Below are 24,364 nucleotides of genomic sequence, written 5' to 3' on the forward strand. Positions count from 1 at the left end.
ATGTTCAGTTCATGGTTTGCACTCCCTAAATTACTAACCACGCAGTAAATATAATATAACAGTTTTAAGTGCCTTCAAGGCCAAACAATACAACCAGGGAACAGTTACATAATAATACGGGGAAGGGAACAATGAAACCAGCGGATCCCTTAATAGGGTTTGACATAAGTAATAATAAAGACAGAGTTTAGGGTTACCAACGTAGCTTTGGCAGTCTGACAAGCTTTTATCTTTGATGGATGAAGGTTGATGGGCAGAGGCTAGCCTTGAGGCATGAAGCATTGACACTGACCAGATTGTGATGAATCCTAAAAGATGGGCATAAAGAAAAAGGATGCAGTGAGTGTATGGCTGACTCATTGATATTTAAAAGTAAATCATAATTTATTTTATAGGACAAAAATAATATTTAAAATAATAATCAAATTAGGGACTTAGCTTTTGATCTGGCGTGGCGCGTAGGCGGACGAACCCTGATGGTAACCCTGAAAAGAATTGACATGAAGAAGAGAAATGTTAGTGCATTAACTGATTTAAACGTTAATTGATTATAAACCCTAAAAAGTTTACGAACCCTAAAGGGTTATTTAAGAAAACTTATTGTGACCCAAAAGGTTTATAAGGCCTAACAATGCGTTAGTGGAGAACACCTGCCTGAAGATTTTAAGGTTTATAAATGAATCAAGGTTAACAAAAACTTTAATTATTAATTTTCAATTAATTAATTAATTAAAAATATATACAAAAATAAAATTTTTTATTGTTTTAAAAATAATTATTGATAAAATTAAAAAACGAGTTTTCGATTAAAATAAATAACTATGAAATTATTATATATAAAAACTAATTTGGTTAAATAAATAAAAATAAATAAAAGAAAAAAATTATACTAATAATAAAAAAAGAAAGGAATATATATAAAAAATTTCATGCAATTAAAATAAAAACAAAAAAAGAAACTTAGCTCAGATTGGGTGTTGTGCGCTCTTGAGAGTACATGGTGAGAAAGTGGCCAGCAAAATTGTTTGGCCAAAACAAGGTTAATGGCCAAAGGAAGTACCTGCAAACAAGGATAGTAATAATGTTAATAATAATAATAATAATAATAATAATAATAATAATAATAATAATAATAATAAGGGTTAGTAATGATAATAGTTACAATAATAAAATAAAAAATATTATAAAATAGGTTTGACCTCATATAATCTAAATTTTCCCAAAAAATAAAGAAAGGTTCAGAAAGTTAGATTATGGCTAAAAGGGCAAAAATTCTCAAAAGTAAAAAAAAAAAAAAATTATGATTGTAAAAACATAAATTTAAACTAAAATGTAGCAACAATGACCAAAACAATGATTAAAAAAAAAACAAGCCTCATGTATCATCATTGGCCAAAAAAATTGTAATTCTAGATAAAGTATTTGAAAAAGGTTTTTTAAAAAAAGAGAGTTGAAAGAAAATGTTTCGAAACATAAAGAGGATGTCAAAAACATAAGAATTTTGATAAAAGGTGGCCTCAAGTATCATCATTAGCCAAAAACTAAAGTTAGTATAAAAACATACATCAAGGGCCTCATATGATAATCATTGGCCAAAAGGTTTTGAAAACAAAAGGTTTATTTTTAGTTTTGATAAAAAGATTTAGAAAAAGATTTTTTCTTTAAAAAAGAAGAAGATGAGGCCTCATACGAAATCATTGGCCAAGAACTAAGCAAAAGAAGAACAAAAGATATTGAAGAAACTTGGTGAATTGTTTTGTAGGTAGGAATTAGGAATGAAGAATAAGGTTGAAGGTGTTAAAAAAAATAAGGGTTTAGTTGTGAGAGAGTAAAAAAAAAATTTGTAATTGTTAGTTTTATTTATATATCATGAATTAGGTTAGAAAAAATAATTATAGTAAAACTATGGACCAAATCAAAGCCCAAAAATCAATTTGTTTTAATTTTAATAAAAAATTAAATCAAACTAATTTAATAAGATTGACTTGTTCTCTAAGTTATAAAAAGTGCTAAAAATAGGACAAATAAGATTAAAAACTTTTTTTTTGGATTTTTTTGAATATTTTATGATTTTTGATGATTTTTGACTAGAAAATACATAAAAGTGAAAATTTGACTATTTTAAAAAATGCATATTTAAATAGTGCGAAAATTAAAAATAAAATGATAAAAAAAATGATTTTTTGTGATTTTTTTAATAAAAATAAAATTAAAACTATAGTTAGAAAAAAAAGAAAAAAAAGTGTTAGAAGTGGGATTTGAACCCGAGACTTTGTACTTGCAAGCCTTACCTCCTTACCAACTATGTTATATTATTTGTTTGAAATAAAAGTCAATTGGAAGTGTATGAAGCATGAGAAAGCATTTTGCTATTTATTAAAATATAAATAATTTAAGAGTAAATTATTATATTTTAAAATAGACTTTAAATTGAATATTTATAAAATTCAAGACGTCAATGTGAATGACCTCAAAATTTTATAAAAAAAATCCAATTTTAAAATAATTTGAATATTTGAATATTGTGGGCAAATTTTGGGGTATGACACTACTAACCCTTTGGTTTTCTTGTAGGACTCACTCGTCCTTATTACCCTAAGATCGTCTTTCATGCAAGCCTCTAAACCTAAGGGCACTTGTGTGACTTGTTTACATTTGCTACTAACCTTTGTTTTCTCGCAGGTTTTGTTAAAGAACTTGTTGGCCCTCACTATCCCACGCTAGGCCTAATAAGTTGCATTCGCATAACCCACTAACCTTTGTTTCCTTGCAGGCTTTGTCAAAGGACTTTTTGCCCTTCCTATCCCATGCTGTGCTCAATGCATTGCACTCGCATGACATCATGACATCATAACATATCATGTTAACTAACCCTTTCAAGGATCTTAGGGATTTAGGGCGCATAATTTCATATACTCTTATCAAGGACTGAACTCTTATCAAGGGGCAAGAGGATTTATTTTCCTCTAACCACATACCTTCCGATTCAAAGGTTTAGCACCCAACAAGGGGCAAGAGGATTTACTTTCCTCTGGCCACGTATCTTCAAATTCCGAAGTATCCCGAATCAGAGGCGATGACCCACTTGACATGGTGAGCTCGATCCTCAAAGAAGGATGTTCAAAAACGGAATTCAGAATTCTTCAGACGAAGACGCAGCCAATCTAAATTTCCTATAGATCCTTGAAAACATTGCATTTGCATTCATAACATCGCATAACAGGTTTCCTATAACAGGTCTCACGTCCTTCCTCGCTGTTTATTTCAGCACAAATGGATCTCGAGCAATCAGTCAAAAATCTTCAGGCTTAGAATAACCAGTTCCGAGGGATGATCCTTAACTTGGCCAAGGGGCAAGAAGAATTAAAGGCACTCCTATTCTTGGGGTACAATTACAATGCGAGATGCGCTTATTATTCGAACAATCCTGGTTATGGTGTAAAGGATAGTAAACCGTTGAATTGTGCCATTAAAGACTTAACCATGACACTCAAATCAGAAAAGACCACGACAACCGAGTCACGACAACCGAGTCACGACAACTGAGTCACGACAACTGAGCCACGACAATTGAGTCACGACAACCGAGTCACGACAACTGAGTCACGACAACTGAGTCACGACAACCGAGTCACGACAACCGAGTCACGACAATTGAGTCACGACAACCGAGTCACGACAACTGAGTCACGACAACTGAGTCACGACAACTGAGTCACGACAACTGAGTCACGACAACCGAGTCACGACAACTGAGTCACGACAACTGAGCCACGATAATGGAATCACGACAATTGAGTCACGATAATGGAATCATGACAATTGAGTCACGATAATGGAATCATGACAATTGGGTCACGACAAACAATTCACTCATATGATCCATACGCTCAGGGCAATCGAGCCAACAAATTCTACTCCTACTATAAATCTCAATACAAGGTGCGCGTACCATTCCAACATTCCTGGACATTACACAAACAATTGCTGGACATTAAAGAATAAGATTTAAGATCTGATCAATAACGGAGAAATCAAGTTCAACCCTCCTGGAACTCTAGTGGTGATCACCGCTCTTATGCCTAGTCATGACAAAACTGATTGACGTCTAGACGGACAAACTTTGGATCATTAGATCTACTCTCATTTGCATGTTTCTTTTCTGTTTGTTTAAACATTCGAATTATGATAGACATTATCTGTTCTAATAATCATCATCAGTGCATTGTATATGTTTGTCTTGAATAAATTACTTCGCTATCACTCATCTAAACTGCATCTTTACTTTACATATGTTTTGTGATATTCAACTCCTGCCAAACTGTAAACCTTTTGAGGGAGGATGACGAAAGCGATACCGCAACCTCATACAGTATGCTTTTGAGCGAACTACGCTGACGATGTACAGGCATTGTTTCAATTCCCAAACAGTGGAGATATAAGGATGTTAATCCCTCGTCAACCCCCTTGAGCCAAAGAAGTAGAAGTTTCTTTTTCTTACTAAAATCCTTGATCATAACCTGGGGCAGGGTAGTTCTCAGTTAATTTGGCTGTGCATTCTATTTTAAGAGAATCACTCAGTACACCTTTCAACAAAGGTTTTAATCACAAGCGTTCATCCGCACACTTCAAAGAAGTGTTGAAGATGTCAATCAAAAGCCAATGATGGTTCATCAATCATTAAGCAAGGCAGTCAATATCTTTAAAAAAAAAAATGAAAAACGTATATACAAAGAAAAGCCTGCTAAGTCCAAAATCAAAAGACGACTTAAGCGGAAAAAAAAAATCAAGGCATCCCGCTGACTGTAAGCTCAAAATAGACAGTTCAGGCAAAAGTTAGGGATATCAAAAGATGAAAAAAAAGAGTCAATAAATTCTTGAACAACTCAAAGTTGTGACTACCAAAAGGAAGAAGTGACTGCCATCTCAAAAGTTCTCTTTGCTTGTGAACCATCGTTATTATCAAAAGTGCAAATCCAAAAGTCTCTTGGAACCTGAATGCACAAGTTGAATTAACTGGGCCTAGGACTGAAGATCATCACGAAGAGGGGTGGGTACAAATAAACTTTGAGCCTTTATCCTTTGTTTCTTAAACCGCGAACCAAGCCACGTTACAACCCTTGAAAGTCCTAACTGAAGCATGGTTAGTTCGAAAGCATACTGTCACAACAAAGGTATCCCGACTCCTTAAGGTTTACTACAAATGTTAAGTTGATATCCTGTTTTTACAAACATCACGTTGTTACAAATATCATGTTTTTTTACCAACATCACACTTTTACATCTCTTGTCTTAATACTTTTTCAAAAACTCAAGACAGACGTATGCATTGCATCTCATGAATTCATTATTAAACATATTCTGCTACATAATTTCAAATGTTAGCATCAGAAAGAACTTGCACAGGGTATAACTAATGACTGGAAGTCATCCCGATAGACAAGATTACTCCGAGAAGCAACGTCTCCTACGTATACAAGGGGAATGGTACGTTCGCTCAATCAATCAGGGGCAATCAAGTCAAGATTCCGAGAATCTCTCAAGGATGCCAAAAATAATCAGGGGCATGCATCCAAGTAAATCTGAATCTATTTCCAATCAACATGGGGCATTGTCATGGGCCTGTCGCACGCTCGCGAAAAATGAGCAGAGTCGCCACCAATATATTTATCCCATAAGGGAAAGGAATATCAGAAAACCTAACAAAGGAAGGAACAGGGTCTTGCGACCAGAGAATCAAGGTACGGGAGTCGGTTACGCAAGGGGAAGGTGCTAGCACCCCTCACGCCCATCGTACTCGATGGTATCCACCTATGTTTGTTTCTATCTAAAGGGTGTATAACTATGTCTATGTCTAAATACGAATGAATGCAAAATATAGGGAAAATAAAGAATTGTACTCGCACGGGCCCTACCCCGCTGCCTACGTATCCTTTTCAGGAATCAGAGTTACCGTAGCTCGGCTAAAGATTTTCTGTTTGTTTTTGTGTTTTTTAATTGGGCGGCGTTAACGCTCGTGCTCTTGCATAAGGGATCGCCTAGGATGCAACGGAGCGGAGATAACGGTGCCCTTAGGAAGAAGAAAGAGATTGGTTTGTGTCTTTTAGGGTAGATGAGTGATGAACAGTACCCAATACCGGGCCACTCACCACTTTCTCTACTTTGCTTTAGTCTGAACCATTGTTAGATGTTTTAAGTGTTTTTGGCTGTGTGTTTTTTAAGGGGAATTTGTTTGCGATTCGAATCACATAAAAGTGTATAATGATCGAGAAGCAGATTAGGGAATGAATCCCATTCACTTCCATCCCATTATGTAATGTTTGAGAAACAGATTAGAGAATGAATCTCACTCATTTCTCTCCCATTAATTAAGGTTTGAGAAACAGATTAGGGAATGAATCCCACTCGTTTCTCTCCCATTAGGTAGTGACCGAGAAACAGATTAGGGAATAAATCCCACTCATTTCTATGCCACTAAGTGATTGAGAAACAGATTAGGGAATGAATCCCACTCATTTCTCTATCACTTTCTTAATGTGATTCGCATCTTCCTTTTATTAATGTTTTGAAAGTTGAAAAGAAAAAGAATGCTTAGGGGAACTAATCCTAGATTCTAATCTAAGTTGTTATTCTAGGGAATCAAAATGATAAAAGAACTATACACTTTATTAAAGAAAAAAACTATACATGGAGTAGGTAAAAAGAATCAATACGCGACAAATAAGATTGAGAACTATAACGAATAAATGGTATTCACAAACACACATATATCAATTAATTCTATGGAAAAAAATCTAGACTAAAATTAATCCCTAGGTCTATTAGCAAGATTATTTACAAGGAGGTATTAAAGCAAAGAAAATCCAAACATATCGTAGAGAAAAAAGATTTATTAAAAATACTAAAACGATTAGAAAAAAATAACAAAGATTATGGCACTTATTTACATCTCTAAACTATCTACACATTGATTTTATGCATTTTTATTTGATTTAAAAAGGATTTATGAGTTAAAAGCTATAAAAGGAACAAAAATAAAACTAAAATTAAAACTACACTGCCAGGGGGGTGCAACAGCAGTTTTCAAATGAACTAAGATTATTTATAAGCAAAAACAGGGCCCAAGATAGGGGTGCAAAGAGCCAGGCGCTCAGGCCCATGTTTACAAGGCTGTAGGTGCACTAATGAAACAGGGGTGTGATCCTGAGAACAAGCGAGGGCCCAAAGATGCGCAAGGCCCAACGCTGCACACTTCCATCTATCTTACATTTATCTTTATCAGCATTCATTTCATTATTTTAGACCATGGTTGAATTAAAAAGCATTCAAATAATATGTAGATGTTGCATCAATTGGTCATGGTATTTTAAGTGGGATAAAGGCAAAATGTGAGCTCAGCTAATCATCATGCGCCAGCTCACTGCCTCATGATTGTAATAAGACAAAACTTACCAAAATTTGGGAACCTGAACGAATACGCATGCGCCACGTAAGGAGAACAGGCTGAAATATTACACCAACATGCAGACGCCGGAGCAGTGCCTACGATCGTCTTCTCCGGCCGAGTACATGGCGGAGACGAGCGAACTACTCGAAAACGTGAAAAGCAAATACCTTTCTATTCGTTTTTACATGCTGATTACGGATCCGTCAATGATTTTCTTTGATTCCTTCTCTAACACCCTAACCGATCCACTATTCTAAACCCTAACATTATGAAAACTCCATGAAAATGCAAGAATCACATGTTATGCTAATCCTTACACTATTCAGACCAAACGCACGACTCACACATTCAGGAAGCCATTAATCCACGTAATATATGATATTCATAGACTTACAAACAGATGCATCGAGTAACATACAGTTTCGTTCATACTACATGCTCGTACATGGTGAAGATGCTGAGGAGTTTGAGTCCCTTACCTGTTTGAAGCTTTGATTTAGAGGAGGAATTCTGCGAGCCTTGTAGTTCCCTCGACGGTCAGCGGAATCAGGTCCTTTGCTTTGTTGATGCGGATCTTGACTAGTAACCTTGGCCACACTATGGTTGATAAGAGCGTGTAGATCCAGAAATGATGAAGGTGATGATGATTGGGGTGGAAATTGAACCGAGAAGCTTCAGGTTGGCAACATACGTGGAGGCACCATGGCAACGATGGGGGTTTAATGGTGGTTGAAGGTGGTGGTTGATGGTTGCAGTGGTGGTGACTGGTTGATGATCGAGGAGTTTGTTAGAGTTTGTTACAATACGTAACAAACTTTGAAGATGAGTGGTGGAAGAGAGAGAGAGGATCGAGAGATAAAAGAGAGTGAGGAGAGAAAGTTTTGAGAAAAATGAAGAAAGAAAATGAGAGTGTGTGCGTGATTTGTGAAGGATTTTCATTTATATAGTGTAGGGTACATGGAAGCTATGGTGTGTTGTGTAGTAGCTTATCTTTTCCCAATCTTAATGAACAAGTTGTTGTAAATGGAGCAAGTCTTTCTTTGGCTTTTACGTATCAGCTTTCTTGCATGGGCTCTTGTGATAATGAATGATGCTGGATTGCTAGTAATATGATCATACAACACTATTCTAAGACACCATCTTTGCTCATGTAAAACTATGGCCATGGCTCACTATCTTACTCAAACTTGGAGCCAACTTAAAGGGCTCATGGCATAAAGTAAATTTGGTGTTGAAGATTTCTTGAAATGATGCTTGGAAATGTAGAAAAATGAGCTGGAACATGGTATGTTGTTGCTGTATATGGCCTGTGCGTGTGACCATAGCTCTGGCTGAACTCCTTGGCAAAAACGTGGCTTAGTCAGGGCATGACTTTGAGGGCTTATATCTTCCTCAATATCCATCCATTTGGAGCGTCCCGTGGCTTGTTTGGAAGAGGGCATAGCAAAGAATACCTTAGTACCAAGTTTGCACTAGGTGGAGACCTGTGGAAGATGGAAATGTGTCTTAGATTGCACCCACCATGTGTCTGTAGAAATGCTTCGCGCATGCCTCAAGTCATGACTTGGCCAGGTGCATACTCTTGGCTTTGTGAGGCAGTGACTTTGGAGCTTCGTAAATGATTCATTAATCATCCAATTAACATGATTCTTGGCTTGTTGAGTAGAGGGCATGAAGGAGAGAAGAATGATACCAAGTTTACACTTTATAGACCCTTGTGTGTCTCTATAATCAACCTCAAAGTTGGCACGCCACGTGCTTGATTAAATGACCATGCTGCCCTGGAAACTTGCCCGGCTTTTGCCTCGTATACAATGAGATTTTTGCCAACTTCTCTCTTTAATAGCTCTCAATCCATGTGTCATATGAAAAAACTCCCAACTACAATATTGTAGAGGGCTATGAGATGAACATTTTTGATGTTGAGCTTGTCTTAAAATTCTGTCGTTTTCAACATGATAATCGAACCTGAAGTCAGCTGCCCAGCCAATAGGAAATTCACTCAAAAATTCTTTAAGTGTAGAACTTTCCTCTTTTGGCAAGTTCCTATTTCAACTAACTTTCCAGATTTGGCAGTTTTGATTATTTCTTGATTTTTCTCATTTCCTTGACTTTATTTGACCGGTTTTCCACCAAAAGTCGATATTTGAATAATTTTCCCGATTTTGACCCAAAAGTCAACTGTTCCGATTTTTCCGACTATTGATGAAATTCCCGATTAAATCTCTTCCACTCACATCCAGTCAAACAAACATATCCCCATAGCCAGTGTGAGAAGCTTTTCACACATAGAAACCAATCCTGATTAAATGTTGACCAGAAAGTCAACTGGTTGACTTTGGTCAAAGAAACCCTGATTCAAGGAACCGGATGATTTGCGAGCCAGTATCCTTCAATCAATGTCTTGACTTGAGGCAAAGAGAAACCCCAATCCAGGAGGATTTCCCTGAACATAGAACCACATGATTATACCTCAGTCTCCTTATTCTCTGATCAGAATTCTTTGCAATAGAGCTTCTTCTTGCTAGCCTTTGAATAGAGCCCATGATATGAATGCATGAGTATGGATTATGTCCTAAGTGATGTATGTACATGAATACAAAGCCTAAGCCAGTTAGAAGTAAAGGGGTAGGACAAATTTGGGGTATGACAGCTGCCCCTATTTAATCATCTTAAACCTGAAGGCGAGATTGGCGTTAGCCTTTCGAACATTCGAGGTAGAAGAAGATTAAATATCAAAGACCTGAAATTTGTCCTGAAAAGATGGAGTGATCTTTATTCTTTGCTTTTGTTTTGATATCTGCTGGGGAAAGAGAGGAATTTATTTTGCTGGCGGATATATTTACAGTGAGTAATGGGTTTGAATAGTGGTAGCCTGTAACGTAACTTGAGGTGCCAATACGAGGTTCCCAAAAGGGGTGTTACATGAAACAACGACTGGAAGGGAATAGATCTCGTGCGATCTACGACTCAACATCGACTCGACAACAGGAGAGGAAAGAAAAGATCTCGTACGATCTTCAGGACTGAAACAAAAGGGATCTCGTGCGACCTAAGACTCAACATCGACTCGACATCAGGAGAGGATCTCGTACGATCTTCAGGGCAGAAGGGAGAAGATCTCGTGCGATCTATGACTCAACATCGACTCGACAACAGGAGAGGTAAGGAAAAGATCTCGTGCGACCTTATGACTTATCATTGGGAGAAGACCTCGTGCGACCTTCAAAACAGGGGGAAGAATAGACCTCGTGCGACCTACAGGACCAAAGGAGATAGATCACGTTCGACCTACGACTCAACATCAAGAGAAGATCTCATACGACCTTCAGGACGAAAAGGGGATAGATCTCGTGCGACCTACGACTCGACATCGCCTCGACATCAGAAGAAGGAAAACAGAAAGACTTCGTGTCAGAGATTTGTCAGGAATTGAGGACGCCTCGTATCGGCACCACAGCTTAAAAGTGTTTGTAGTATGATAGCAGATATCAGGCAAAGTTTGTACAGGTAACAACTTTGAGAGGATGGGTCATTGTTCTGATTCAACATTGGCTCCTATTATCTGGCTTATGTTCCGTATGAATGTTTGAGTTTTTATGGCGTAATGATCCACTGCAATGGATATGCTACGCTTTCGAGGATGCAATGCTATATGCAATGGATTCTATATGCAGAGAGTGCCGAATAAAGGCCCTTGGTGGGACAGAAGAGTAGGATCATTGGGGTCCGTTGCTTGTGATCTTGAGACGCCATTGTGGGTGGGCGTTGAAAACCTCATAGTGCCAAAGATGATTGACAACTGTGTGGAGAATTAGAACATAACTCTGTTGGAGAGGAAGTGACTTTGCTCGACTTTCCTTACATCCTATACTGCTTGGGGGAACGTGGGTTCTGATGGACACTTCTTTGTCTGCCGTGCAGGGGAGAGACATGGATTCCTTCCGGTGTCTTGTGCTTACCAGTACTGATGAATTATACGCTTGAACTTTCACGCGGGATGATGATGACCTTTGTGACATATCATGAGCCAAGATGATGGCTAGAACCTGCAACCTGCACAGAAAACAACGTTTGGATGCAAATGGTGCCCCCTTAGAACACTTTTATGTTTATGTAACATCATGTTTCGTTTTGATTTTATGATTATTATTCCCCTTGTTTTCAATGCAATGTTTAATAACGAATTAAATCACACCTCGCATGCGAAACAATGAAAAGCAGGAAAGAACACTTCTTATCAAAAGATCATTTTATTGATGGAATGCCTGTGAATAGGCTTCTGTACAGGGAAGCAACTCCTAAATGAGGTAGTTGCGAAAGAGAAAATAAAATGCAAAGAGCAAAATGGCAAAGAGAAATGCTCGGATTTCCATTAAAACTGATATTGCTACAGTTCCCATATCCTCGATCCTCTCAATGCTTTGCTTCAGAAGGGTAATGGTTGGATTGATCCATCCGTTCTGTCAAGGGCGTATGGTGGTCTTTGTGAAAGATATTCAGACTGCAGCCTCTCGCTTTTGATCCCTAACTTTTGCCTGGATCGCCCTTTCGGGTTTTCAATCCAGCGGGATGCCCCTTTTTGCCTAAGTCGCCCTTTCGGGTTTTCAACTTAGCGGGTTATTCTCTTTTTTGTTTTATCCCTAATTTTTGCCCAAACCCTTTTGGTTTGCCGGGATGCCCTTATTTTTGCCTAGGTACGTCGACCTAGCGGGTCTTTTATGCGTAATATTTTTTGACTGAGTCTGAATTGACTGGAAGCGGAACGTCTTCCCCATCCATCTTGGTCAGGATTAAAGCACCACCTGAAAATGCTTTCTTCACAATGTATGGTCCCTCATAGTTGGGAGTCCATTTGCCCCTTGGATCGGTGTGAATTGGCAAGATCTTCCTTACGACTAGGTCACCTGTGTGGAATTCTCGAGGCCGAATCTTCTTGTCATACGCTTTCTTGATCCTCTTTTGGTACAATTGGCCATGGCAGATAGCAGACAAGCGTTTCTCCTCAATTAGGTTGAGATGATCAAGCCTCGTTTGAACCCATTCTATTTCATCGAGTTTGGCGTCTATCAAAACTCTCAACGAAGGGATTTCCACTTCGACAGGTAATACGGCCTCCATACCGTAGACAAGAGAGAAGGGAGTTGCCCCAGTTGAAGTACGAACCGAAGTTCTATAGCCATGCAAAGCAAATGGCAACATCTCATGCCAATCTTTATACGTTCTAACCATTTTCTGGACGATCTTCTTTATATTCTTATTAGCAGCTTCGACTGCGCCATTCATCTTTGGCCGATAGGGTGATGAATTGTGATGTTCAATCTTGAACTCTTCACACAACTCTGCCATCATCTTGTTATTAAGATTGGACCCATTATCAGTGATGATCTTGTTTGGAACCCCATATCGGCATATGATCTCTTTTTTGATGAAGCGAGTAACGACTTGCTTGGTTACGTTCTTGTAAGAAGCAGCTTCAACCCATTTGGTGAAGTAGTCGATAGCAACAAGAATAAATCTGTGCCCATTTGAAGCTTGTGGCTCTATGCGCCCAATCATGTCTATGCCCCACATAGCAAAAGGCCAAGGTGATGTCAGAACGTTCAGAGGAGTTGGAGGGACATGAATTCTGTCAGCATACACTTGGCATTTGTGACATTTCTTCACATACACATAACAATCACTTTCAATCGTCATCCAATAATATCCTGCTCGCAAGATCTTTTTGGCCATAGAATGTCCATTGGAATGAGTTCCAAAAGATCCTTCATGAATTTCCCGCATGATCAATTCTGCTTCGTGTCTATCCACGCATCTGAGCAAAACTGAATCATAGTTTCTTTTGTACAGGACGTCTCCTGACAAGAAGAATTTGGATGCTAACCTTCGAAGCGTTCGCTTATCACCAATCGTAGCATCTTCGGGATACTCTTGCTTCTCAACATACCTCTTGATGTCGTAATACCATGGCTTTTCATCATACACATCTTCAGTAGTGAGGCAATGAGCGGGGAACACATGTGCAGGTTCCTTGTAACGGAGGATCCTTATGTCTGGCATTTCTTTAGGGGAGCTAACTCTAAACATAGCCGCCAAAGTAGCCAAAGCATCTGCCAATTGATTTTCCTCTCGGGGGATGTGATTGAAAGTGATTTCCTCAAAAGCGGGCAACAACTCCAAAATATAGTCCTTGTAAGGAACTAAATTGGGGTGTCGTGTTTCCCAATCACCTCTTACTTGATGTATGACCAATGCAGAATCCCCATAAACCTCAAGGATCTTGATCCTCATATCAATGGCTGCTTCGAGGCCCATTATGCAAGCTTCGTATTCTGCGACATTGTTCGTGCAATCAAAGCATATTCTAGCTGTGAAAGGGATGTGAGTTTGACGAGGAGAAGTCAAAACTGCCCCAATACCATGGCCCATAGCATTTGATGCACCATCGAACGTGAGAGTCCAACGCTCTCCTGGTTCGGGTCCTTCATTATCATCTAGCTTCATGATATCTTCATCAGGAAAGTCAAACTTCATTGACTGATACTCTTCTAATGGCTGATGAGCAAGATGATCTGCAAGGACACTTCCTTTGATGGCCTTCTGTGTGACATACTGGATATCGTATTCTGATAAAAGCATTTGCCATCGGGCTAGTCTCCCTGTAAGAGCCGGTTTTTCAAAGATGTACTTTATCGGGTCCATTTTGGAGATCAACAGAGTGGTGTGAGTCAACATATACTGTCTCAGTCGGCGAGCAGCCCATACCAAAGCACAACAAGTTTTCTCGAGTAGTGAGTAGCGGGATTCACAATCGGTAAACTTTTTGCTCAGGTAATAAATGGCGCACTCTTTTCGACCGGACTCGTCATGTTGGCCCAGCACACACCCCATAGATCCTTCAAGCACAGTTAAGTACATAAGAAGCGGCCTCCCAGGAACCGGAGGCATGAGAATTGGTGGCTCTTGGAGATACTGCTTGATCTTTTCGAAGGCTTCCTGACAACGATCATCCCAACGGATATCTTGATTTTTGCGCAGCAGTTTGAAGATGGGTTCACAAGTGTCAGTGAGATGAGAAATGAACCTGGCTATGTAATTCAACCTTCCAAGGAACCCTCGAACTTCTTTTTCATTCTTCGGTGCTGGCATGTTCTGTATTGCTCTTACTTTATCAGGGTCGACCTCAATCCCTCGTTGGCTCACAATGAATCCAAGTAACTTTCCAGATCGCACTCCAAAAGTGCACTTGTTTGGATTAAGTCTCAACTTGAATTTACGCAAACGAGCAAACAATTTCTCAAGATATACCAAATGTTCCTCCTCAGTTTGGGATTTTGCAATCATATCATCGACGTACACCTCAATCTCTTTATGGATCATGTCATGGAAGAGGGTCACCATTGCTCGTTGATATGTTGCACCAGCATTCTTAAGACCAAAAGGCATCACCTTATAACAATACGTACCCCACGGAGTGGTAAAGGTAGTCTTGGTCATATCTTCAGGAGCCATCTTTATTTGATTATAGCCAGAAAAACCATCCATGAAAGAGAACACCGAATACTGAGCAGTGTTGTCGACTAGCACATCAATATGAGGCAGAGGGAAATCATCCTTCGGACTTGCCCTATTCAAATCTCGGTAGTCAACACACATGCGTACCTTTCCGTCCTTCTTAGGAACAGGTACTATGTTTGCAATCCAAGGAGGATACTCACACACAGATAAGAAACCAGCCTTCAACTGTTTTTCAACTTCTTCCTTGATTTTCAAAGCCATATCAGGTCGTGTTCTTCGTGGTTTTTGCTTTACAGGCGGACATTCTGGTTTGAGCGGTAACCTGTGCATAACTATATCCGTGTCTAAACCAGGCATGTCTTCGTATGACCAGGCGAAGATGTCAACATACTCTCGAAGCAGCTCAATCAACCTTCTCTTTACATCACTTTGCAAAGCAGCCCCTATCTTGACTTCTCTCTTTGCTTCTTCTGTACCGAGGTTGATGATTTCTATGGCTTCTTGATGTGGCTGAATAGATTTCTCCTCTTGTCTCAAAAGTCTTGCCAATTCCTCGGGGACTTCACAATCTTCCCCACTATCCTCATCAGCTTGGTCAATTGGATTCTCAAAGATATCAAGACGTGGAACTGTAACATTATCATTTTTTATGGAGTTCGAGCCGGATCTGCACGATGGATGATTTATGCCTTAGAATGCAACACAAAAAAAGGAAAAAAGGAAATCTTTGCCATTTTTGAAAAAGTTTTTTAAAGTAAAACAAAAATGAAAGAAATGGAACAGTAATTGCATGCGAAGATATGATTTTCATTCAATATTAAACAAATTGAAACAACATGGGGCCCTTCTTTATACAAGTGGTCAAAATGCTTAGGGCGAAGCACATGACTTATCGAAACAAGAAAATTACATCTCCATAAAAGTGACTCTAGGGATGTCCAAGATAGTCCAATTGTTGAGTTCCTGTCCAGGCGCAGCATGGCAAATGAATCTGGAGAGATCTTCTTCATCATCATCATCCACGGCGAGAACTTGACTTCCAGAACTGGTGCTTGCACTGACGAACACTTGAGAAATGGGGGGAATCACCTTCTTTCCAGGAGTTATGCTGAGCTGAGTAGAAGAAGATGGTTGATACCCAAGGCCATACTTGTCTCGCTTCTCTTGAACATCAATCAGCTTGCCCCAGGCACTATGGGGAGTACCAGCTTCTAAGAAAGCCTTAGCATCATTTAAAGACGAGAGGGGCGCTCCGAGTTCCTTCTTATTCTCGACCACAGGGAGTTTGTCAACTGACACAATCTCTAAGGCTTGAAAAGGTGTCTCTTGTATCTCTCCCTCCACTTCAACATAACGGTACGACGCCAGATTATTGACAATCAAATCCTCTTCACCAGTGATCACAACAATCTTGTCATTCACAACGAATTTCAAACACTGATGGAGGGTAGATGTCACAGCCCCAGCAGCATGGATCCAAGGACGACCCAAGAGGCAAGTGTATGAAGGACTTATATCCATGACATAGAAGGCAATATAGAACATGTGAGGGCCAATCAAAACAGGCAGATCAATTTCCCCCTCTACGGACCTTCTAGAGCCATCAAACGCTCTGACACTCATAGTGCATGGTCTCATCATAATCCCATCCATACTCAGCTTAAACAAAGTAGCCTTGGGCATCACATTAAGAGAAGAACCTGTATCAATCAGAACTCGAGACAACACAGCATCCAGACACTTGACGGAGATATGCAATGCTTTGTTGTGTGCTCTACCCTCAGGTGGAAGTTCATCATCAGAAAAACCCAAACAATTACCAGCAGCAATGTTGGTCACAACCCCTTCAAACTGAGGCACAGTAATGTCTTGAGTCACGTGAGCGGAAGCCAGAACTTTCATCAGAGCATCACGATGAGCTTCAGAATGTACCAAGAGAGACAAGATGGAGATCTTGGCTTGGGTCTGATCAAGTTGGTCAATCACTTTGTAATCACTTTTCTTAATGATTTTCAAGAGTTGCTCGGCATCTTGGGCATTACGTGTTACAGGAGGATCAACAGCAACTTGCTTTCCTTTTGCTTGTGTACTAGCCTCCTTGTTGGTCTCTTTAGGAGGTGGAGGAGGGGCAGCAAAGATCCGACCACTACGGGTGATGCCACTAGTGCCAGTAATATTTGTGATACTCGAAGTACCCACTGGAGGACAGTCAAACTTCTTCCCTCGAATATACACGGCATTATAACTCCAAGGAACAGCCTTAGAATCATTCACAGGAGAGGGAACAAGAGACGAGGTTGAAGGAGTCGAAGGAACATTTGGAACCTGAATAACCAACGGAGTCCTCGGAGCCTGAATGACCAAAGGAGTACTCGGAGCATGAATGACCAAAGAAGCGTCCTGAGTCCTTGATATCTCAGCAGGGCAGTAAGGGATCTCTAAAGTAGCCACATCTTCGACAGGAACGACCCTTTCCACTCTAAGAACACCTTCATCCATTAGTTTCTGGATTTCTTCTCTCAACCTAGTGCATTCCTCAGGATTAGAAGAACATTGCAAACAGTAGTCATGTAGTTCACACAAAACCTTTTGTTGCATAAGATACTCTCTGACAACTGCTAGCGGCATCCTAACCTCATTAACATCATTTACCAGGATCTGATCATCACATAACTAAATAGCATTGGTCGTACCAGCATGAGGAGGCATAGGATTATTCTGCACATTAGGACCAGTAGGAGCGAACGAGATAAGCTTGTCGTCAAGGAGATCCTGAACCTTCAATTTGAATGCTCTACATTTTTCAATAGTATGGCCTGGAGCCCCTGAATGAAATTCACATCGAGCATTAACATCATAACCGGGAGGGAGAGGACTAGGTGGAGGTCCAAGTTCACGGAGTTGTACCAATTGACCAGCAAGCAACTGAGGGAGAAGCTGAGCATATGACATCGGGACCGGATCGATACGCCTATCTTGGAATCTTGTTCTTTGCGGGCCCCTTTGACCTTGAGGCCTAGGGTTCTGTTGCCGATTCTGAGGAGCAGCAGCTTGTTGTTGTGGTACGAAAGGCTGTTGGGGTGCCATCCATGGTTGTGGAAGAGCAGCAGCATACGCTTGAGGGACATACGGACCAGGAACAGCATAAGGCATCGGATAATAAGGAGGTGGAACAGCAGAGTATGCAGGAGCTCGGCCTTGGTCAACAGAAGCGGTGCTAGTCTCACCTTCCTTCTTCTTCACAAACCCAGAATACGGCTTCTTACCATTACCACTTGAGTTGCTAGGATTAGTAACACCTTGAATGGTACCAGCTTTGACACAGTTCTCAACCCTCTCACCAATGATGACCACATCCGAAAAGGAAGGAGAAGTATTACTAACCATGTGCTGAAGATACGGCCCTTTCAGAGTCCCCATAAACAGATCAATCAACTCTCGGTCCAATAAAGGAGGTTGGACTCGAGCAGCAAGTTCACGCCACCTCTGGGCGTATTCCTTAAAGGACTCTTCAGATTTCTGTGACATATTCTGCAGCTGGGCACGGCTAGGAGCCATAGCAGTGTTGTAGTGGTATTGTTTCAAGAAGGCATCAACAAGTTCTCCCCAAGTACTGACATTAGACCTCTCGAGTTTCATATACCACTCCAACGGGGCTCCAGTGAGACTATCCTGGAAGAAGTGCATAAGCAGAGGTTCGTTCTCAGCGTGAGCGGCCATCTTACGGCAGTAGGAACGAATGTGAGTCTCTGGGCAGGTAACTCCCTTGTACTTATCAAAATCTGGCACCTTGAACTTCGGGGGAATAACAATCCCAGGTACCAAGCACATAGCGGCGGTGTCGAAGCTTGAAGTTTTAGCAACCTCGACAGCCTTAAGACGTTCTTCAAGAGCTTGGTACATCTTAGCAGTCTCGGTCAACTCAGCAGTGAGATCATGTTCAAGATCAATAACCTCATGGTGGTCGTCCACCACTTTAAGTGTCTCATTAATAGGAGTCTCTTTAGTTTTCACCCCTCCGTCAGCAGAATTGGTAGGAGTATCTTTGACCAAACTAGCGACACTCTTTCTGAGTTCATCCTGTCCTTGAACAACGGCATGGAGAGTCTCCATAAGTTGGGCCATTCTTTCCCCCATAACATCCATATCCCTACGGAGGGCAGCCTGATTCTGTTCAAATTGTTCCATGATTCTCTCGTTGCTCCGGGTACGGTAAGGATGTAAGAAAGTCAGCTTCGTCGTCGGAAAAGAAATCTGTTGCTGAAAGGGACCCCAATTAGTTTCTTGTACAATAACCTGAAAAATGCAATGTGATAATGTGAATGTATGAGTGCATGTGTGCGTATGACGTGATGTGCCATTTTCAGAGTATCCAAGATTTAATATTGATCCAGAATAGCTAACAATGTGACAAAAGATAAGTGTCAAGAGAAACTAGTTTCTTTTATTCATAACAGAAATTTAAGCTTGGGCAAGCCATACATCAACAAGATAGTTCAACAAGGGAAATAAAAGACCCCATCCAACAAGTCTGGTGGTGGTCGAAACATACAGACTCAAACATCAATCCATCTGAATATAAAACAGAGGTCCTCCTTGTCTGAAGTGCTCATCGCTCCACTTCTTAGTTTCATCAAACAGTTTCTTGGTTGCTTCTCGATCTCTTCCTTTAAGAAGGCTTTGAATCACCTCATCTTTGCGAAACAAATGCCCATCTAGCTTCTTGCAGCACTCCCTGAGTTCGTCACATCCTTTGCATTCTGGGAGATAATCCTTCTCAGACACGTCCTCCATACCCATCATTCGATCTCTGAGCTTGGCGTTTTCTTCTGTTAGTCGGGCGGTGCGGAGGTGACTTCCTTTCAACTGAGTCTCAACCGCTATCCTTTGGGTGGTCTCTTCTTCCAGTTTCTTTTTCAGACTCCTCACTTCAGCTCTGGCCTCCCTTTCTATCTTGAGTTTATAAGCCTTCAAGTCTTCTCTGTACTCTCGTTTGAGTCTCTCTTCTGCCTCTTTTACGGCCTTTTTTATGATCTCCTGGTGATCTTCAACAACAACAGTAGTACCTCTTTCACCTTTTTCCGTTCTAGCCCTCTTTTGAACTCTCAAAGATCCTTCTTTCAGCACCTTGGCTTCATGTGTCAACTCAACCCCTATTTGGTCCACAAGATGATGTTTTGGTCGCGTATCTGACTTCTTTTCGTGCAATTGGGTGCTTTCCATATTTACTGGGATGCAATTCTCAGCAGGCATAATGGCAATTGGAACCTTAGGTGGTTGCTTGTACAATGGATTAACCTTCGGGAAAGGCAACAGACGATCTTTAACTCTATCCTCAACCCAATCTGTGTAGGTTTGTTTGGCAACGACATTCTTTTCACCTAGAGAAGTCTGATCATCTGTATGGATGCTACTCCAGGCACTCCTCACCTTTTCTAGACCCTTTGGATCGGTTCCCTTCTCAAAGCAAACGGATTCGAATATCTCTTTGTCCAAAGGCTTGTTTTCAAGTGCAAAACCCAACTGACGCAGCGCTAGCTTAGGATTGTAATTGATAACACCTTTCGTTCCTATGAGGGGAACATTGTCAAAAGTACCACAGCTAGTTATAACTTCCTCTACGTCCATTCCGGTAGGACACCAGACAATGTCGTTTCCAGTAAGCCCCATGATCCTTTGAGGCCATTTTTGTGAGTCTTTTGTTGTAACAAACGGCCCGCTTTTAGGCAAGTGTGAAGCGAACCACTCATATAGCAACGGTAAACAACTCCCAACTGATCCTTTTTTCCCATACCTGGAGTGGATGGTATAATAAGTATCTGCTAAAAGAGTGGGCACAGGATTTTGATCCATGAAGAGACAAACAGCAGTTAGATCGACGAAATTCGGAATATTCGGGAACAACACCAAACCATAGATCATAACAGCTAGGAGAGCGTTGAATTCTTTCCATTTCTTCTCAACAGCAAGGGTGTCGGCCTTCTTTATCAGAAATTTCACATGGAATCCGTGGGTTCCACCATTAGGCTTCCAGTTATCTGTAACATCTTTCATGCTCAAATAAAGAGCACCAGCAATTCGGTCCATTTTCGGTTTCTCAGGTACACAAACAAAAGGGATCCTATGTTGAACCTTAATCTTGAGGATGTCAGCATATTCTTCAAGGGTTGGTGCCAGTTGGTAATCAAGAAAGGTGAAACATCGTAACTCAGGATCGTAGAACTGAAGAAGCGTGTATAGAGCCCATCCATCAACCCGAGAAGTTAACATGTGTAAGATATGGCCATATGTCTTCCTGAACTCATCCAAGTTATGCCCAGTAACTAAAGTGCTCAACTGAATCAGGTGTGTCATATCCTCACGAAAGAAACTGCAGGTGAATGTACGCTTGGTAGCCTCTTTTGTAGCGGTCACGTTGTTAGCCATCCTGGATGAAAGGTAATAACCTCAGATACCCTGAAAAAATGGCATGCATATGAGAAATAATACTATTTTTCTTTTCTTTTTCTTTCTTCTTTTTTTATTACATCTTTTCTTTCTTTTCTTTTTTTTTTTTTGAAAGGTAAACATGCCATGATGTAAATGATGCAATGGAGATTCTCCCAATATGAGGGAGTTGTTGTGTCGTCTCTGAGCAGAATCACAAGTCATAAGGTCAAAGGTTCGGCATAGGTGCCACACAGCCATAAGAACAATAGTCACCAACAGAACAGAATAGTCACCAACGGTACCTGTCATGTATATCCCTCCCCACTCACAGGTGAATCTAGGTCAGGGTAAGGTCATGAAACGCAGTATACGGTCCGCCCGAAGGTAAGCATCATCACAGCACGGATGCGGGTGACGATAATACCTCCGTTTGAAACCACTACTCTGCTCGTAGTCACATGATCCATCCCGAGACGTACACCTCGAGACAAACCATGCTCCCACTCTATCCTAGGGTACCTAAAGTGCACTCATAGCCTGGGTATTGGGCCTTTTACCTCATAGAACATCCCACCCAACCTGCAAAACAGAACAGAAGACCCCAAGGAACACAGAATATAATCCATATGCATGATGTGCAAACAGAAATAAACATGATATGCAAGCAGAAAAATAAACATGCAAACATATATACAAGGTATAGACATAAAAACAAATAAACACCCAGTAAATAAACAAACAAACGCAGGCTAGGATCGACTCGCTATGGATGGACCAGCAACAGGTCTAGCAACATCCCCAGCAGAGTCGCCAGCTGTCGCACGCTCGCGAAAAATGAGCAGAGTCGCCACCAATATATTTATCCCATAAGGGAAAGGAATATCAGAAAACCTAACAAAGGAAGGAACAGGGTCTTGCGACCAGAGAATCAAGGTACGGGAGTCGGTTACGCAAGGGGAAGGTGCTAGCACCCCTCACGCCCATCGTACTCGATGGTATCCACCTATGTTTGTTTCTATCTAAAGGGTGTATAACTATGTCTATGTCTAAATGCGAATGAATGCAAAATGTAGGGAAAATAAAGAATTGTACTCGCACGGGCCCTACCCCGCTGCCTACGTATCCTTTTCAGGAATCAGAGTTACCGTAGCTCGGCTAAAGATTTTCTGTTTGTTTTTGTGTTTTTTAATTGGGCGGCGTTAACGCTCGCGCTCTTGCATAAGGGATCGCCTAGGATGCAACGGAGCGGAGATAACGGTGCCCTTAGGAAGAAGAAAGAGATTGGTTTGTGTCTTTTAGGGTAGATGAGTGATGAACAGTACCCAATACCGGGCCACTCACCACTTTCTCTACTTTGCTTTAGTCTGAACCATTGTTAGATGTTTTAAGTGTTTTTGGTTGTGTGTTTTTTAAGGGGAATTTGTTTGCGATTCGAATCACATAAAAGTGTATAATGATCGAGAAGCAGATTAGGGAATGAATCCCACTCACTTCCATCCCATTATGTAATGTTTGAGAAACAGATTAGAGAATGAATCTCACTCATTTCTCTCCCATTAATTAATGTTTGAGAAACAGATTAGGGAATGAATCCCACTCGTTTCTCTCCCATTAGGTAGTGACCGAGAAACAGATTAGGGAATAAATCCCACTCATTTCTATGCCACTAAGTGATTGAGAAACAGATTAGGGAATGAATCCCACTCATTTCTCTATCACTTTCTTAATGTGATTCGCATCTTCCTTTTATTAATGTTTTGAAAGTTGAAAAGAAAAAGAATGCTTAGGGGAACTAATCCTAGATTCTAATCTAAGTTGTTATTCTAGGGAATCAAAATGATAAAAGAACTATACACTTTATTAAAGAAAAAAACTATACATGGAGTAGGTAAAAAGAATCAATACACGACAAATAAGATTGAGAACTATAACGAATAAATGGTATTCACAAACACACATATATCAATTAATTCTATGGAAAAAAATCTAGACTAAAATTAATCCCTAGGTCTATTAGCAAGATTATTTACAAGGAGGTATTAAAGCAAAGAAAATCCAAACATATCGTAGAGAAAAAAGATTTATTAAAAATACTAAAACGATTAGAAAAAAATAACAAAGATTATGGCACTTATTTATATCTCTAAACTATCTACACATTGATTTTATGCATTTTTATTTGATTTAAAAAGGATTTATGAGTTAAAAGCTATAAAAGGAACAAAAATAAAACTAAAATTAAAACTACACTGCCAGGGGGGTGCAACAGCAGTTTTCAAATGAACTAAGATTATTTATAAGCAAAAACAGGGCCCAAGATAGGGGTGCAAAGAGCCAGGCGCTCAGGCCCATGTTTACAAGGCTGTAGGTGCACTAATGAAACAGGGGTGTGATCCTGAGAACAAGCGAGGGCCCAAAGATGCGCAAGGCCCAACGCTGCACACTTCCATCTATCTTACATTTATCTTTATCAGCATTCATTTCATTATTTTAGACCATGGTTGAATTAAAAAGCATTCAAATAATATGTAGATGTTGCATCAATTGGTCATGGTATTTTAAGTGGGATAAAGGCAAAATGTGAGCTCAGCTAATCATCATGCGCCAGCTCACTGCCTCATGATTGTAATAAGACAAAACTTACCAAAATTTGGGAACCTGAACGAATACGCATGCACCATGTAAGGAGAACAGGCTGAAATATTACACCAACATGCAGACGCCGGAGCAGTGCCTACGATCGTCTTCTCCGGCCGAGTACATGGCGGAGACGAGCGAACTACTCGAAAACGTGAAAAGCAAATACCTTTCTATTCGTTTTTACATGCTGATTACGGATCCGTCAATGATTTTCTTTGATTCCTTCTCTAACACCCTAACCGATCCACTATTCTAAACCCTAACATTATGAAAACTCCATGAAAATGCAAGAATCACATGTTATGCTAATCCTTACACTATTCAGACCAA

At 40.2% G+C, this 24,364-nt stretch overlaps 1 protein-coding gene across 1 annotated transcript; it reads right to left on the bottom strand.

Moving 5' to 3' along the window:
- Positions 1-7,003: 7,003 nt before the first annotated feature.
- Positions 7,004-21,391, bottom strand: LOC131643739 (uncharacterized). Its single transcript, XM_058914045.1, has 4 exons — positions 21,098-21,391; positions 20,549-20,992; positions 19,762-20,422; positions 7,004-7,017 (listed from the first exon to the last, which is right to left on the bottom strand). Exons 1-4 carry the CDS (start codon positions 21,389-21,391, stop codon positions 7,004-7,006), a joined length of 1,413 nt encoding a protein of 470 aa, XP_058770028.1.
- Positions 21,392-24,364: the final 2,973 nt, after the last annotated feature.

Source organism: Vicia villosa, linkage group LG1 (genome assembly GCF_029867415.1).
Source record: "Vicia villosa cultivar HV-30 ecotype Madison, WI linkage group LG1, Vvil1.0, whole genome shotgun sequence".
Taxonomy (NCBI): domain Eukaryota; kingdom Viridiplantae; phylum Streptophyta; class Magnoliopsida; order Fabales; family Fabaceae; genus Vicia; species Vicia villosa.

Excerpts from the sequence above, each read along its gene's own strand:
- LOC131643739 (XM_058914045.1), bottom strand. The coding sequence starts at position 21,391 with ATGGCTAACAACGTGACCGCTACAAAAGAGGCTACCAAGCGTACATTC. Across the intron at positions 20,993-21,097 it reads CTGACATCCTCAAGATTAAG|CCTAATGGTGGAACCCACGG; the intron begins GTTCAACATAGG and ends GATAACTGGAAG. Across the intron at positions 20,423-20,548 it reads GCTGTGGTACTTTTGACAAT|GGAACCGATCCAAAGGGTCT; the intron begins GTTCCCCTCATA and ends TGCTTTGAGAAG.